Genomic DNA, 16,898 nt, shown 5'->3' on the forward strand with positions numbered 1-16,898 from the left:
AACAAGAGAGAATCTAACCATCTCCCCTTGACATTCAACGGCATTACCATCGCTGAATCCCCCACTTTCAACATCCTAGGGGCTACCATTGATCAGAAACTGAACTGGAGTAGCCATATAAATACCGTGGCTACAAGAGCAGGTCAGAGGCTAGGAATCCTGCGGCAAGTAACTCACCTCCTGACTCCCCAAAGCCTGTCCACCATTTACAAAGCACAAGTCAGGAGTGCGATGCAATACTCTTCACTTGCCTGGATGGGTGCATCTCCAACAACACTCAAGAAGCAGCCTCACAGCTCCTGCAACCTGGGTTCAATTCTGGGTACTGCCTGTGTGGAGTCTGCAAGTTCTCCCTGTGTCTGCGTGGGTTTTCTCCGGGTGCTCCGGTTTCCTCCCACATGCCAAAGACTTGCAGGTTGATAGGTAAATTGGCCATTATAAATTGCCCCGAGTATAGGTAGGTGGTAGGGACATGTGGGGATGTGGTAGGAATATGGAATTAGTGTAGGATTAGTATAAATGGGTGATTGATGGTCGACACAGACTCGGTGGGCCGAAGGGCCTGTTTCAGTGCTGTATCTCTAAATTTAAAAAAAATAAAGCACAACATCATCCAGGACAAAGCAGCCCCATCCACAAACATTCACTCCCTCCACCACCGACGCACAGTGGCAGCAGTGTGTACCATCTACAAGATGCCCTGCAGCAACGCGCCAAAGCTCCTTAGATAGCACCTTCCAAACCCGCGATCTCTGGCAGCTAGGCCAAGGGCAGCAGATGCATGGGAACATCACCACCTGCAAGTTCCCATCCAAGTCACACACCATCTTGACTTGGAACTATATCGCCGTTCCTTCACTGTTGCTGCGTCAAAATCCTGGAACTTCCTTCCTAACAGCATTGTCGCTGTATCTACCTCACATGGACTGCAGCGGTTCAAGAAGGCAGCTCACCACCACCTTCTCAAGGGCAATTAGGGATGGGCAATAAATGCTGGCCTAGTCAGTGTTGTAGCTGTACTGGAACAGCTTGGCTAGGGGTGCGGCAAGGTCTGGAGAACAGGTCTTCAGTACTATTGCCGGAATATTGTCAGGGCCCGTAGCCTTTGCAGTATCCAGTGCCTTCAGTTGTTTCTTGATATGACGCAGAGTGAATCGAATTGGCTGAAGTCTGGCATCTGTGATGCTGGGGACTTCAGGAGGAGGCCGAGATGGATCATCAACTCGGCACTTCTGGCTGAAGATTGTTGCAAATGCTTCAGCCTTATCTTTGTCACTGATGTGCTGGGCTCCCCCATCATTGGGGATATTTGTGGAGCCTCCTCCTCCAGTTAGTTGTTTAATTGACAACCACCATTCACGGCTGGATGTTGCAGGACTGCAGAGCTTAGATCTGATCCGTTGGTTATGGGATCGTTTAGCTCTGTCTATCGCATGCTGCTTCCACTGTTTGGCATGCAGATAGTCTTGTGTTGTAGCTTCACCAGGCTGGCACCTCATTCTGGTGCTGCTCCTGGACTGTTCATTGAACCAGGGTTGGTCTCCTGGCTTGATGGTAATGGTAGAGTGGGGGACATGCTGGGCTATGAGGTTATAGATAGTGATTGAGTACAATTCTGCTGCTGCTGATGGCCCACAGTGCCTCATGGATGCCCAGTTTTGCTTTGCTAGATCTGTTCAAAATCTATCTCATTTAGCACGGTGATAGTGCCACACAATACGAAGGAGGGTATCCTTAAAGTGAAGGCGGGACTTCGTCTCCACAAGGACTGTGCGGTGGTCACTCCTACCAATACTGTCATGGACAGATGCATCTGCGCCAGGCAGATTGGTGAGGACGAGGTCAAGTATGTTTTTCCCTCTTGTTAGTTCCCTCACCACCTGCTGCAGACCCAGTTTAGTAGCTGTGTCCTTTAGGATTCGGCCAGCAGTGATGCTACCAAGCCACATGGTGATGGACATTGAAGTCTCCCACCCAGAGTACATTCTGTGCCCCTGCTACCCTCAGTGCTTCCCTCCAAGTGGAGGAATACTAATTCATCAGCTGAGGGAGGGCAGTAGGTGGTAATCAACAGGAGGTTTCCTTGCCCATCTTTACCTGGTGCTATGAGACATCATGGGATCTGGAGTCAATCAATGTTGAGGATTCCCAGGACAACTCCCTCCTGCCTGTATACCATTGTGCTGCCACCTCTGCTGGGTCTGCCCTGCTGGTGGGACAGGACATACCCGGGGATGGTGATGGCAGTGTCTGGGACATTGTCTGTAAGGTATGATTCCATAAGTATGATTATGTCAGGCTGTTGTTTGACTAGTCTGTGGGACAGCTCTCCCAACTTTGGCACAAGCCCCCAGATTTTAGTAAGGAGGACTTTGCAGGGTCGACAGGGCTGGGTTTGCCGTTGTCAGTGCTGGGTGGTCCATCCAGTTTCGTTCTTTTTTAATCGACTTCGTAATAGTTAAATCCAACTGAGTGGCTTGCTAGGCCTTTTCAGAGTCAACCATGTTGCTGTGGGTCTGGAGTCACATGTAGGCCAGACCAGGTAAGGATGGCAGATTTCCTTCCCTGAAGGGCAGTAGTGAACCAGATGAGTTTTTACAACAATTGACAATGGTTTCATGACCATCGTTGGACTAGCTTTTTTTTTAATTCCAGATTTATTAAATGAATTCAAATTCTACTTGCTGCTAGTGGTGGGATTCAAACCCATGTCCCCAGAACAATACCCTGGCTTTTTCGTTTACTAGTCTAGTGACAATACCACTACACCACCACCTCCCCTATGTGTATCTACATTCTCACTGCAGTATACACATTCAGTCTTCTGATGTTTCTGCTCTAACCCGACCTTTTTTTGCAGTGTACAGACCCTTTGGCTGGGCGTCAGATTCTGTACCAAACTCTGGCCCTTTATGACTATACCGGACAAGGTGCTGAGGATGTGGAGTTTAATGAGGGTGATATCATCGACGTGCTGTCCGAAGGTAGGATCTTATCCCAGTCTATCTAGATCTGACATCTCACCCACTAATCATTGTACCAATACAGACAGCCAGAACTGGCCCTTTCCTGGGCATGTGCACACTTGCTCTCTCTTCTCTCTGTCTGTCTGTCTGTCTCTCTCTGTCTGTCTGTCTCTGTCTCCCTCTCTCTGTCTCCCTCTCTCTGTTTCTCTCTCTCTCTGTATCTCTCTCTCTCTTTCTCTCTCTCTCTCCCTCTGTCTCTCTCCCTCTGTCTCTCTCTCTCTGTATCTCACTCTCTCTTTCTCTCTCTTTCTCCCTCTGTCTCTCCCTCTGTCTCTCTCTCTCTGTTTCTCTCTCTCTCTCTCTTTCTCTCCCTCTCTCTCTGTTTCTCTCTCTCTTCCCAGAACCCCCTCCCCACCAGGCTGCCACATTATTTTAATCTGTTTGTTTGCAGTGAATGAAGAGTGGCTGGAAGGACATTCCAATGGGAACATTGGCATCTTCCCCCGGTGTTTTGTCAGCCCAAGAAACCCGGAAATGACTGACTCCAAGGAGATTGCCCAGCCATGAAGCTACTGTCTTCCCAAAGACTGCAGGATTGGAGAAGCTGGAGATTGGAGGCAGGATCACGGACTGGAGATGGAGAGCTCAGCATTTCAGAGACTTCCCCCAGTGGCGGCGGGGGTGGGGGTACCAGTCACTATCCGAAGAGGGAGGTCTGTGGGAGGGTGGTCAAGGGAGGGTTGGTCTCGTGCGGGGGGTGGGGGGGTGGCGCAGGAACTCTCGGGGGTTGGGGTGGGAGGTCGGGGGCAGGAGTCTCGATGGTTGGTGGTCTTGGGGGGGGGGGGGGGGGGGGGGGTCGTGGTGGAGAGCCAGTCTCTTTGTGGGGCATGGTCTGGGGAAGCTCTCTCGGCCGGGTGGGGGTGGGCTCTGGTCTGTCTCTGGAATTAAAGAGCTGTTGAAGATTTCCATTCTTTGCCTCCATTGATGTTTGACCTTGCTCAAATGTAGAGCTGATCAATCATTGCCTGAACTGGGGAAGGGTCCTCTCTATCACAGAATCATAGAATAGTTACAGCACAGAAGGAGGCCATTCAGCCTATTGTGTCCACACGCAAGAGCAACTCATCTAGTCCCACTCCCCTGCCTTTTCCCTGTAGCCCTGCAAATTTTTTGCACTTTGGGTAATTATCCTGTTCTCTTTTGAAAGCCCCGATTGAATCTGCCTCCACCACACTCTCAGGCAGAGCATTCCAGATCCTAACCACTCGCTGCATGAAAAAGTTTTTCTTCATGTTGCCATTGCTTCTTTTGTCAATCACCTTAAATCGATATCCTCTGGTTCTCGGCCCTTCCGTCAATAGGAACAGTTTCTCCCTATCTACTCTGTCCGTACTGAATACCTCCTTCAAGTCTCCTCTCAACATTCTCTGCTCCAAGGAGAAGAACCCCAGCTTCTCCAATCTGTCCACGTAACTGAAGGTCCTCATCCCTGGAACTATTCTTTTGAATCTTTTCTGCACTTTCGCTCTAATGCCTTCACATCCTTCATAAAGTGTGGTGCCCAGAACTCTACACAATACTCCATTTCCACCTGAACCAGTTGATCATAACTTCCTTTCTTCTGTACTCTATGCCTCTGCTGATAAAGCTCAGGATCCATATGCTTTATTAACTGCTTTCTCACCCTACCCTGCTACCTTCAATGATTTGTGCACATATACCCCCAGGTCCCTCTGCTCCTGCAATAAAGATAGAAAGTGCTGGAAATATTCAGTAGGTTTGGCAGCATCTGTGGAAAGAGAAATAGAGTTAATGTTTCAGGTCTGTCACCTTTTATCAGAACTCTACTCCTGCTCCCCTTTAGAATTGTCTTCTTCTTCTTCTTCTTTGGCCTCCTTGTCTTGAGAGACAATGGGTAAGCGCCTGGAGGTGGTCAGTGGCTTGTGGAGCAGCACCTGGAGTGGCTATAAAAGCCAATACTAGAGTGACAGACTCTTCCACAGGTGCTGCAGAAAAAAATTTGTTGTCGGGGCTGTTAATTGTACCCTTTAGTTTATATTGCCTCTCCTTGTTCTTCCTACTAAAATGAATCACTTTATACTTCTCTGCATTAAATTTCATCTGCCACTTGTCTGCCCATTCCACCAGCCTGTCTATGTCCTCTTGAAGTTTATCACTATCCTCCTCACAGTTCATAATACTTCCAAATTTTGTGTTATCCACAAATTTTGAAATTGTGCCCGGTATACCAAAATCTAGGCCATCAAGAAAAGTAAGGGTCCCAACATGAACCTCTGGGAACCCCATCTTACTCCAGTCATTCACCACGACTCTGTTTCCTGGCAATGAGCCAACTTCATATCCATGCTGCTACTGTCCCTTTTATCCCATGGGCTGTATCTTTGCCGAGAAGCCAGTTATGTGGGACTTCATCAAATGCTTTTTGGAAGTCCATGTACACTACATCAACTGCATTACTCTTATCAATCCTCTTTGTTACCTCATCAAAAACTCTAGCAAGTTGGTTAAACATGATTTGTCTTTAACGAATCCATGCTGGCTTTCCTTAATCAATCCACATTGTCCAAGTGGCTTGTTTTTATTCATTCTTGGGATGTGGGCGTTACTGACGAGACCAGTATTTATTGCCCAGACATAAGTGCCCTTGAGGAGGCGGTGGTGAGCCACATTCTTGAGTACAACTGAGTGGCTTGCTGGGCCATTTCATAGGCCAGTTAAGAACCAACCAGATTGCTGTGGGTCTGGAATTACATGTAGGCCAGGCTGGGGAATGATGACAGATTTCCTTCTGAAAAGGACATTAGTGAACTAGATGTTTTTATGAGAATCCAATAGTTTCATAGTCACTATTACTGAGACTAGCTTTTTAAGTGAAGATTTATTTAATTGCATTTAATTCCCCAGCTGCCCTGATGAGATTTGAACTTATGTCTCTGGATCATTAGTCCAGGCCTCTGGATTACTAGTCCAGTAACATACAAATCATGCTACTGTATCCCATACAGCATTTTCCATTCTAAATCCCTTGTGCCCACATTTCTAATGAAGACTGGTTTTTGTCCTATCGATTGGCTCATCAGTAAGCCAGGATGTGTCTGTATTACTGACGCAAAAGAGGACACGACAGAAATCTGTATATCTTCGTGCAAACTGCCAGAAAGGCAGGCCTTGTATTCAACAGCAGGAAGTGGGCCATGAACACAAATCACATCCATTTTTTTGGTTCCGTTTACACAGATTTAGACATAAAATCCCAGATCCCAGCAAAGTAGAGGATATCCAGTCCATGCCAAGTCTACAAGACAAAGGAAGACTTACGGAGATGCCTCAATCTATTTAATTTCCTAGCTCCCTACCTTTCAAATTTTGCTGTCCTCATCTCTATGGGAGCTCCAGCATGCATTTGATTTGCTGAAGCAATCACTGTTGATAGAGGCATGTTTACAGTATTATGACCTGAATAAGGTTCTTGAAGTAGATGCTTCGTTGAACGGTTTTGGAGCATGCTTGCTGCAAGAGGGTCGTCCAATTGCTTTTGGATCTAAGAGCTTGCTGCCTACATAGACACGTTATTCCAACATAGAAAGGGAAACACGAGCTCTGGTATTGGGAATCATGGGAAGCATTTTGTAGTGCAGATGGAGCATAAGCCACTGACTATGATATGGCAGAAACCAGTGCACCACCCCATCTACAATAACAATTGAAAAAAGTGCAAAGATACGACTGTGTAGTCAGATATAAGCCTGGGAATCTTATGGCGATCTCTGACAACCCAATCCCAGAAAATGTGTGACATTCCATTAGACATCCAGGTTGACGATGTCGATATGGAAGTGGAAGATGTATACCAGTGTAACGACTGAGGCGGGAGGAGTGCACTGTCTTTTCTAGTTCCACAGGTCATAACATGTATTTAAATGTTCTGAAGAAGGGTCTCTGACCTGAAATGTTAACTCTGCTTCTCTCTGCACAGATGCTGCCAGACCTGCTGAGTATTTCCAGCATTTCTTTTTATTTCAGATTTCCAGCATCTGCAGTATTTTCTCTGCAGAGTTCTTTTAGAAAAACAAACAAACAAACAAAAAAGAATACTTTGGCCAAATACTTGTTAATTCTTGAAGAAAAAGGATGAGATATGTTGTGTTCTAGAAATGGCATAAAGCCTGGCATCTGAGTACACATAGACGGGTCACTGCAATCTTTTCTGAAGTAGTTCTTTTCAGGCGACATCGAGATTTATCTGGCAGGCTTTCCAGGAGTGTCTCAGGAGAAATGCGGCATCAGGGTTTTTAGCTCTCACACTGGATTTTTGCAAGATTTCCCAGAGACATGGGGATAAAGATGAGCTGGGTATTTTTCTCCTGGTAGACTGATCTCCAACTGCCTTCAACTACAGTCCACACCCCAACTGAACCAAATCAATAACTCAGAAGCGAAACCAGCTCCTGACCTTCATAAATCTTGACATGTCACTTCTCTATAAACATCTCTCCAAGTCACCAAGGTTCCTGTTGTTTATTAGGCTTAAGGCATGCGACATCCAGTACAGGTTTGTTTTCAAACAAGACCTCTCAGTGACCCTTCAAACAAAAACAAAGTCCAATATCTATGAAATCGCCCCAGTCTTAAATGAATCCATCTTCACAATTCTAACACATAAATACACAAAAAATAATTAAAATAGAAGCACTTTCATAACATCAGATAGATTTGATGCAGTTCGGGCAAAGGAACTGTGAGAAACTACAGGAAGAAACTTTTAAAGACCCAGTCTTAATGGAGCTATGGCAACTCATTGTCAATGTTCTGTTGCATCCTTGGGCACGGGTGGCCACTGATCTTTATCAAAGGTGATGACAATCTTTTGCTAACCGATTATTTCTCCAAGTTCCCAATAATCCAGCAAGTGAGGGGTACATTGAGCCAGTCAGTTGCTAATACTATCAGTGCAATATTCAGCTTATTTGGCCCTCCAAAGAAGGATGGTAATGCCATTGCCGAATGTCAAGGGGAGATGGTTAGATTCTCTCTTGTTGGAGATGGTCATTGCCTGGCACTTGTGTGACGCAAACATTACTTGCCAGTTATCAGCCCAAGCCTATATATTGTCCAGGTCTTGCTGCATTTCTACATGGACTTCTTCAGTATCTGAGGAGTCAAGAATGGTGCTGAACATTGTGCAATCATCAGCGAACATCCCCACTTCTGACCTTATGATTGAAGGAAGGTCATTGATGAAGCAGCTGAAGATGGTTGTGCCTAGGTCGCTACGCTGAGGAACTCCTGCAGCGATGTCCTGGAGCTGAGATGATTGACTTCCAACAAGCACAGCCATCTTCCTTTGTGCTAGGTATGACTCCAACCAGCGGAGAGTTTTCCCCTTGATTCCCATTGACTCTAGTATTGCTAGGGCTCCTTGATGCCATACTTGGTCAAATGCTGCCTTGATGTCAAGGGCAGTCACTCTCACCTCAACTCTTGCAAGACAAATTAAGATGATTCTACCAAGACACCACTTCATGAAAATTTTCATCAATACAGGATAAACTGATAACAAATCAGGAGAAGGTGAAAGCTATGCGCAACAAACATGCAGGCATGGAACTTCCACCGTTACATATTGGACAGAAAATTCAAGTGATCCATCCGCAGGAGGGAACATGGTTTCCTGCAGAGGTGTCCAAAATCTGCACTGAACCAAGGTCATACGAAGTTACCACCCCTAATGGAGCAGTACTAAGGAGAAACCGATATCAGCTTTAGGGAGCCAGCTAGCAACATTGTGCCTGACAACCCAATTGCTTTGAGAATATGTTCACATTCTAATCCACAGAACATAGCGAAGAAAAGTGACAAATGTGATGCTCAAGCATAAGGTGGCTATCAGAACACAGGTCAAGAGAAAAAAAGTTGACAAGTCTAGTCCTCAATCAAGCTACAACAGTGCTAAGATCAGGTCGAGTCAGTAGACCACCTGTACGTTATTTGACTCAAGAACTTGAAAGTCAGTATTGTTCAAAATTGTTTTCTTTCATCGTGTACATAGTTTATCTTTTGTGTATTTCCAGTTTAGGAAAGGAGGATGTTGTGATACCATTTTAACAATCTGAGTACTTCACACATGATCACAGGAAGTGATAAGAACCACCATGTGATAGCTCAATTGGGAGTTGTGTTAATCATCTAGTCACAAGTGTCTTGTAGAGCTCTCTTGTGAATCTGTTACTTAATAATAAAGAGCCCAATCCTTGATTAACTTTCAACTCAAGATTGTTTGGTACCTTATTGCTGAAGAAGGCAATAACATAACAAGATAAAGCACCAAGAAGGCATAACACTTAAACTGAGTTAAGGGATTCTGAAGAAGAGATGCCAGAGCAGTAAAGAAGGATGGAAGATGCCATATCGGACCAGCTCCCAACTGAGGATCTGATCAACCCAAGGTCTTGAGCGCTACTCTTCAAGTTAATATTGTATGGCTCTGCTGCTGCCATATAATACCACAACCTGGCTGTAGACACTGATACTGCAAAGACCAAGGGCCCTGGACAACATTCTGGCTGTAGTACTGAAGGCTTGTGCTCCAAATCTAGCTGCATCCCTAGCCAAGCTGTCCCAGTACAGCTACAATACTGACAATCTGGAAAATTGCCCACGTATGTCCTGTCCACAAAAAGCAAAACAAATTCAATCCGGCTAATTACCATCCCTCAGTCTATTCCCAACATCGGCAAAGTGATAGAAGGCCATGACAGTGCTATCAATCAGCACTTACTGCTCACTGATGCTCAGTTTGGGTTCCGCCAGGGCCACTCAGCTCCAGACCTCATTACAGTTAGAAATTAGCAAACTGCTTAAGGTTTTACTCGAGAAACAAATCAGTGGAATGATTATTCTTAGGTGATAACAGCTGTAGCTAGCCTGAAAAGGAGCCCATGGTCATACGAGGTCTCTGCAATAGTGGGAGAGCAACCTAAAACAAATAACCCTACTACAAAACTATGACATTTTCATTTAACCTTTCCCAATTAAGATGCTTGCTGAACTACTTAAGTGAATTAATTTATGGAGGTAGAATGGTGGTTACTTTAGTGAACGACTATTGTGTTGATGGTTTGGCCTTGGAATTGCTGCCTACAAGGTTGGTTGAAACAAAAATGATCAATGATTTCAAAAGGAAATTGGATGGGCATTTGTGGGAAGTAAACTTGCAGGGTGAAGAGGATAGCGCGGGGGAATGGGACTGGATTGCTCCTCTGAGCTGGCATGGACTTGATTTGCTGAATGGCCTCCTTCTGTGTCATACTGACTCCATGGCTCTCTAGGCAAATAAGAAATAAGGATAGTTGAACTAAATGGCCATTATGAACAGTCTGTTAGCAGGCCTTACAAACAACCTTAGACATTAATAACTGATAGTGGACCAGAGACAACTTCAGCAAGTTTGCTTTGATGGCCAGATATGGAGTGTTTCAAGGGAGCATGCAACTGATCAGGGAGAACAGCTGAGGGAATGATGAGGAAGAAAAGGATGATGTAAAACCTGGTTGCTCAAGGACAGAAGGTAGATGTGAAGGCTCAAGAAGTTAATGGCAGTTGGATAATATTAAAGGTGGATTTTCACCCCATGGTTTAGACAAAGGACTCAACGCTTTATGAGGTATTTTGAAACAAGGTAAACATTTATAGGGCAATAAGGCCTGTTAATAATCCATCTAGGTTGACCCCTGAAAAAGATTATAAAGTAAAAGACTTTGGGATGCCTCAGTGCAGCAGGCAGTGGAGAGAAACTCCTAAGGATAAAATCATGCTAACATTCGGGTAATTTGAGAAATCATGAAGGCGTGCGGCATCAAGAGACGAAGAGAAAGAAACAAAGAGCTGTTTGTGCATGCCAGCTGTCCTCCCCAATCTGGACTGATAGTCACTACTTGTCAAGGTCGTATGCTTTTGTTGCATAACTAATGTGTTATATTCAGTCTTAAACTCTGATTAAACTCAACATACCCACCATACTGGTTGCAGTCAATCCTGAGTAAATTAACAACAAATTGGGAAGATTAAATTCACTACAACAGCCTTGGTCTACACATGGACAAAAGAGCTGAATTCCAGAGGTGAAGGGAGAGTGATTGCCCTTGACATCAAGGCAGGAATTGAAGAGTGTGGCATCAAGGAGCCCTAGTAAGATTGAAGTTAATGGGAATCAGGGGTAAAGCTCTCCACTGGTTAGAGTCATACCTAGGAAAAAGGAAAATCATTGTGTTTTCTGGAGACTAATCATCTCAGCCGAAGGAGGAGTTCCTGCAGGAGTTCCTCAGGGGAGTGTCTGAGGCCCAACCATCTTCAGTTGTTTCATCAATGACCTTGCCTCCAACATAAGGTCACAAGTGGAGATCTTTGCTGATGTTCAGCACCATTCGCGACTCCTCAGGTACTGAAGCAGTTTGTGCTCATATGCACCACGACCTTGGCAACATTCACACTTGGGCTGATAAGTGGCAGGTAACATGCATGCCACACAAGTGCCAGGCAATGATCATCTCCAACAAGAGAGAATCTAACAATCTTCATAGGGACATAGGAACATGGGACTTTGGAGCAGGAGTAGGCCATTCGGCCCTTTGAGCCTACTCCGCCATTGATAAGATCATGGCTCATCTGATTGTGGTCTCGACTCCATTTTCCTGTCTGCCTCCCCATAATCCTTGACTTCTTTGTCCATCAAAAATCTATCTAACTCAGTCTTGAATACATTCAATGATCCAGTCTCCACTGTTTTCTGGGAAAGAGAATTCCACAGACTAACAACATATTGAGAAAAAAAGTTTCTCCTCAGCTCCGTCTTAAAAGGGAGCCCTCTTGTTCTTAAATTGTGTCCCCTAGTTCTAGTCTCCTCCACAAGAGGAAACATCTTCCCAGTATCTACTCTATCAAGTCCCCTCAGGATCTTACATGTTTCAATAAGATCACCTCTCATTCTTCTAAACTCCAAAGGGTAAAGGCCCAACCTGTTCAACCTTTCCTCATAAACCCTGCATCCCTGGAATTAGATGAGTGAACCTTCTCTGAACTGCTTCAAATGCAATTATATCCATTTTCCAATAAGGAGCCATAAAACTGTACATCGTACTCCATATGTATTTTCACCAAGGTCCTGTAAACTCCTCTACTTTTATACTCAATTCCCCTTGTAATAAACGCCAACATTTCATTTGCTTTCCTAATCACTTTTGATTCATGTACCAGGACACCCGGATCCCTCTGTACCACAGAGTTCTGCAATTTCTCTCCATTTAAATAGTATACAACTTTTCTATTCTTCCTGCCAAAGTGAACAAGTTCATTTTGCCCACTCACTTAACCTTTCTATATCCTTTTGTAGACTCTTTACCTCCTCTTGATAACTTACTTTCCTTCCTATCTTGGTGTCATTGGCAAATTTAGCTGCCATGCATTTGGTCCCTTCATCCATGACATTGATATAAGTTGTAAATAGTTTAGGCCCCAGCACTGATCCCTGTGGCACACCACTGGTTACAGCTTGCCAACCCGAAAAAGATCCATGATCGCTGTCACCTAAAGGCTCCGTCACCATGAGGTTATTGATTAATCTTGTCTCGTTGCAAATCACTAGGTTTGGAATAGTCTGCTCGAGAATGCACTGCCCAAAGAAATTGTCTCAAATATACTCTATGAACTAATTTTCTAGGATACTTTTGACAATCTGATTCACCCAATCTATATGTAGTTAAAAGTCACCCAGGACTATTTTAGTTTTAGTTTTAGTTTTAGAGATACAGCACTGAAACAGGCCCTTCGGCCCACCGAGTCTGTGCCGACCATCAACCACCCATTTATACTAATCCTACACTAATTCCATATTCCTACCACATCCCCACCTGTCCCTATATTTTCCCTACCACCTACCTATACTAGGGGCAATTTTTATAATGGCCAATTTACCTATCAACCTGCAAGTCTTTGGCATGTGGGAGGAAACCGGAGCACCCGGAGGAAACCCACGCAGACACAGGGAGAACTTGCAAACTCCACACAGGCAGTACCCGGAATTGAACCTGGGTCGCTGGAGCTGTGAGGCTGCGGTGCTAACCACTGCGCCACTGTGCCACTTTCTTTCTTACACACCCCATTTATTTCTTCCTGTATACTCTGTCCTACAATGTAGCAACTGTTAGGGAGCCTATAAACTATTCCCACAAGTGACCTCTTACCTTTCCTATTTCTTATCTCTACCCAAACTGGTTCTATATTTTGCTCTTCTGAACTACAGTCATCTCTCACTACTGTACTAATGACATCCTTAATTAACAAAGCTACTCCACCACCTTTTCCTAGCTTCCTGTCTTTTCAAAATGTCAAATACCCTTCAATATTCAGGTCCCAGCCTTGGTCACCTTGTAACCATGTCTCTGTAATGACTATTAAGTCATACATATTTATTTCTATCTCTGTCTTCTTACTATTTCGACAATCTTTGTCCTTATCTGCCAGTGCAGTCTTACGTCTGTGTGCTGTGTCCCTTCCTTCCACACTGTGGTTATCATTATTCAAATCGCTACCCTGATCTATTACCTTGTTGTTTCCGTGTGATTTACCACATCTCCTCTCACATGATCCCTTCTCCCCACTATTTAGTTTAAAGCTCTCTCTACCGCCCTAGTTATATGATTCGCCAGAACACTGGTCCCAGCACCGTTCAGGTGAAGACCATCCCAATGGTAGAGCTCCCACTTTCCCCAGTACTGGTGCCAGTACCCCATGAATCAAAACCAATTTCTACAACACCAGTCTTTGAACCATGCATTCACCTCTCCAATCTTATTTACCCTACACCAATTTTCTTGTGGCTCAGGTATTAATCCAGAAATTATTGCCTTTGAGGTTCTGTTTTTTTAATTTAGCCCCTCAGTGCCCATACTGTCTATGCAGAACCTCCTTCCTAGTCCTATCTATGTTGTTGGTACCCATTGTGGAGCATGACAACGGGATCCTCCCCCTCCCACTGCAAGTCCTCTCCAGCCCTGAGCTGATTTCCCGAACCCTGGTACCGGGGAGGCAACACAGCCTTCTGGACTCTCGCTCTTGACCACAGAGAACAATGTCTATCCCCCTGACTATACTGTCCCTTACTACCACTACATTCCTATTTACTCACCCTGCTTGAATGGCTTCCTGTACCATGGTGTGATGGCCATTTTGCTCATCCACCCTGCAGCCCTCACTCTCATCCATACAAGCTGAAAGAATCTCAAACCTGTTGGATAATTGCAAGGGCTGAGGCTCCTCCATTTCTGCCTTCTCGATCACTTTAACCTGCCTCACTCGCAGTCAGACCCTCCCATCCCTGACCACTGACCAAATTAGAAAACCCTATCCTATGGGCTGTGACTGCCTTCTGGAACAAAATGTCCATGATGCATTGCAGTGTCTGTAGCTCGGCCTCCAGCTCATCTACTCTGAACCGAAGCTCCTCAAGCTATAGACACTTATTGCAGACATGGTTGCCGTGGATCTCGTCTTTCCGTAATGATCAGTGGCATTATCATCACGCCCCGAGCATCAACATCCTGGGGCTACCATTGACCAGAAACTTAACTGGACCAGCCATTTAAATACTGTGGCTACAAGAGTAGGTCAGAGGCTGGGAATTCTATGGCAAGTAACTCACCTCATGACTCCCCAAAGCCTGTCCACCATCTACAAGGCACAAGTAAAGAGTGTGATGGAATACTCTCCACTTGCCTGTATGAGTGCAGCTCCAACAACACTCAATATGCTCGACACCATCCAGAACAAAGTCAGCATTCCATCCACCAGCTTAGACATTCACTCCTTCCATTACCAGCACACAGTGGCAGCAGTGTGTACCATCTACAAGATGCAGTTCAGCAATTTGCCGAGCCTCCTTTGACAGCACTTTCCAAACCCACAACTTCAAGCCCCTAGAAGAACAAGGGCGGCAGATGCATGGGAACACCACCTCCTTCAAGTTCCCATTCAAGCCACACACCATCCTAACTTGGAATTATATCGCCATCCCTTCACTGTCGCTGGGTCAAAATCCTGGAACTCCCTTCCTAACAGCACTGTGGGTATACCTACCCCACATGGACTGCAGTGATTCAAGAAGGCAGCTCACCACCACCTTCTCAAGAGCAATTTTTTTTTCTTTTTATTTGTTCATGGGGTGTGAGCATTGCTGGCAAGGCCAGCATTTATTGTCCATTAAATACTGTCATTGCCAGCAAAGCTCACATCCCAGGAACAAATATATAAAAAAAGCTTCTCCAGATCCCTCTTTGTTCTTTCCTCTCTTTCCCTGTACTTGCTTAAAACCTGGTACATTTATAACTTTCCCAGTTCTGCTGAAGAGTCATTGATCTGAAACATTAACTCATTTCTCTCTCCACAGATGCTGCCTGACCGGCCGAGTATTTCCAGGACTTTCTGTTTTTATTTTGGATTTTTAACATCTGCAGTATTTTGTTTTTGTTTTAATGTTGTGTTCATCATTCGTGCATAACCAGCCAGCTTCATTAATAAAGTTAATCTTAAATTGTCAAAGTAACATGTTTATCTCTCTCTGTAAAGTGTGGTCCTATGGGTTGAACCTCTGATAAGGAATGGATAGAAGCAGTGATGCTTATTTGCAGAAATAATACGATGAGATTTTAAAGTGACCAATCAGTTAAACTTAGATCCACTTTAGCAGAAAAATAAATTGGCCTCGAAATTGAGTTGCATTGTGCCTGTGTTTCAGGTGTGACTAAGTCTCCAGAATGGTGTTTGGGAAGTGTGTACACATTTCTGACCAAGCGCACCGCTGGCCATACTGGGTAGGCTATGAGAGGCATCCTTTACCCACACCTGGAGCCTGAAACTGGCCTTAGGACCTTTGCAGATGCAAATAAGGGGCCTAACGGCTGCTCGAGATCCCCGATCTGAGACTGGTTTGCCCTGAGGCTGTTTGCACCATCACAGGAAACCATGCCGAGGAATCTGCTAACATCAGAGGTCAGGAACTTAACCTGAATGTGAATACTGCTCCTCCCAAGCCGACAATTAACCAACCCCCCCCCCCCCCCACCCCAACCCTGATTCAATCCCTTGATTGACATCCAAAATTCTCTGACCTAGGTCGCAATTCCCAATCCCTGACCCAGACCCTGACCGCAAACCCTCTGACACTGAACTATTCCAGTGTGGGGAATGTCGCGTGGGATTCTGACCCAGTGTATATTACATGGTGTAAGCATTGTGTTATGTGGGTTACTATCAGCATTGGCACAAGATAAGTACTGAATCAAATAATAACAATAACATTTTCAGATGCAAACAAAATTGTAATTTATTACACACACATCACAGGTGCTGCTCACCTTCAGGGAATCTCAGCCTCATTGGACCGATTTTCACTCTCTGCAAGTGGACGGATTTTGAATTTGTTAACGAAATAGTTGACCATGAGACTGACCATGGACAATAAGATGGTCAGTACAAGGAAGAAACAAGCAGCAGCCCAGAGCCTTCTGTATTGTGCCTTTACTACAACTGGAGACTCTGAACGGATCATATTGGTGAGATTCAGCATATAGCCCAAGGCCCATCCGATATCTGTGTTACCAGCCTAGCAAAGAAAGAAATGCCCAATGAAAGTGATCAGCAGTCTCACCGTGTTTGCACCCATTACTTTATTTTATTTTAAAGTATGTCAGACTAAAGGTCGGCTCGGGTCTGCAAAAGAAACCCGAGCCGAGCCTGACAGAACCACATCCGACGCAACCCAACCACTGGAATATATTCAACTTTATTGAAGAGGTTGTGCTGTACCTTGGATGGAATCGCTCACTGCAGACTAGTGCGGAGTCCAAATGCACGATCCCC

The 16,898-nt window shown here is 45.0% G+C and overlaps 2 protein-coding genes across 2 annotated transcripts in view; one reads left to right on the forward strand and one right to left on the reverse strand.

Moving 5' to 3' along the window:
- The window catches only part of LOC137347527 (neutrophil cytosol factor 2-like), a 165,672-nt gene extending 161,988 nt beyond the window's left edge, over positions 1 to 3,684 (forward strand). The window contains exons 12-13 of the mRNA XM_068011981.1: positions 2,861 to 2,984; positions 3,418 to 3,684. Coding sequence (XP_067868082.1) covers positions 2,861 to 2,984; positions 3,418 to 3,533 — 240 coding nt within the window. The 3' untranslated portion in view covers positions 3,534 to 3,684. The remainder of the gene's footprint in view (positions 1 to 2,860; positions 2,985 to 3,417) is intronic.
- Positions 3,685 to 16,344: 12,660 nt separating this feature from the next.
- The window catches only part of entpd8 (ectonucleoside triphosphate diphosphohydrolase 8), an 80,697-nt gene continuing 80,143 nt past the window's right edge, over positions 16,345 to 16,898 (reverse strand). Inside the window, exon 10 of the mRNA XM_068011982.1 lies at positions 16,345 to 16,641. Coding sequence (XP_067868083.1) covers positions 16,396 to 16,641 — 246 coding nt within the window. The 3' untranslated portion in view covers positions 16,345 to 16,395. The remainder of the gene's footprint in view (positions 16,642 to 16,898) is intronic.

Source organism: Heterodontus francisci, chromosome 32, assembly GCF_036365525.1.
Source record: "Heterodontus francisci isolate sHetFra1 chromosome 32, sHetFra1.hap1, whole genome shotgun sequence".
Taxonomy (NCBI): domain Eukaryota; kingdom Metazoa; phylum Chordata; class Chondrichthyes; order Heterodontiformes; family Heterodontidae; genus Heterodontus; species Heterodontus francisci.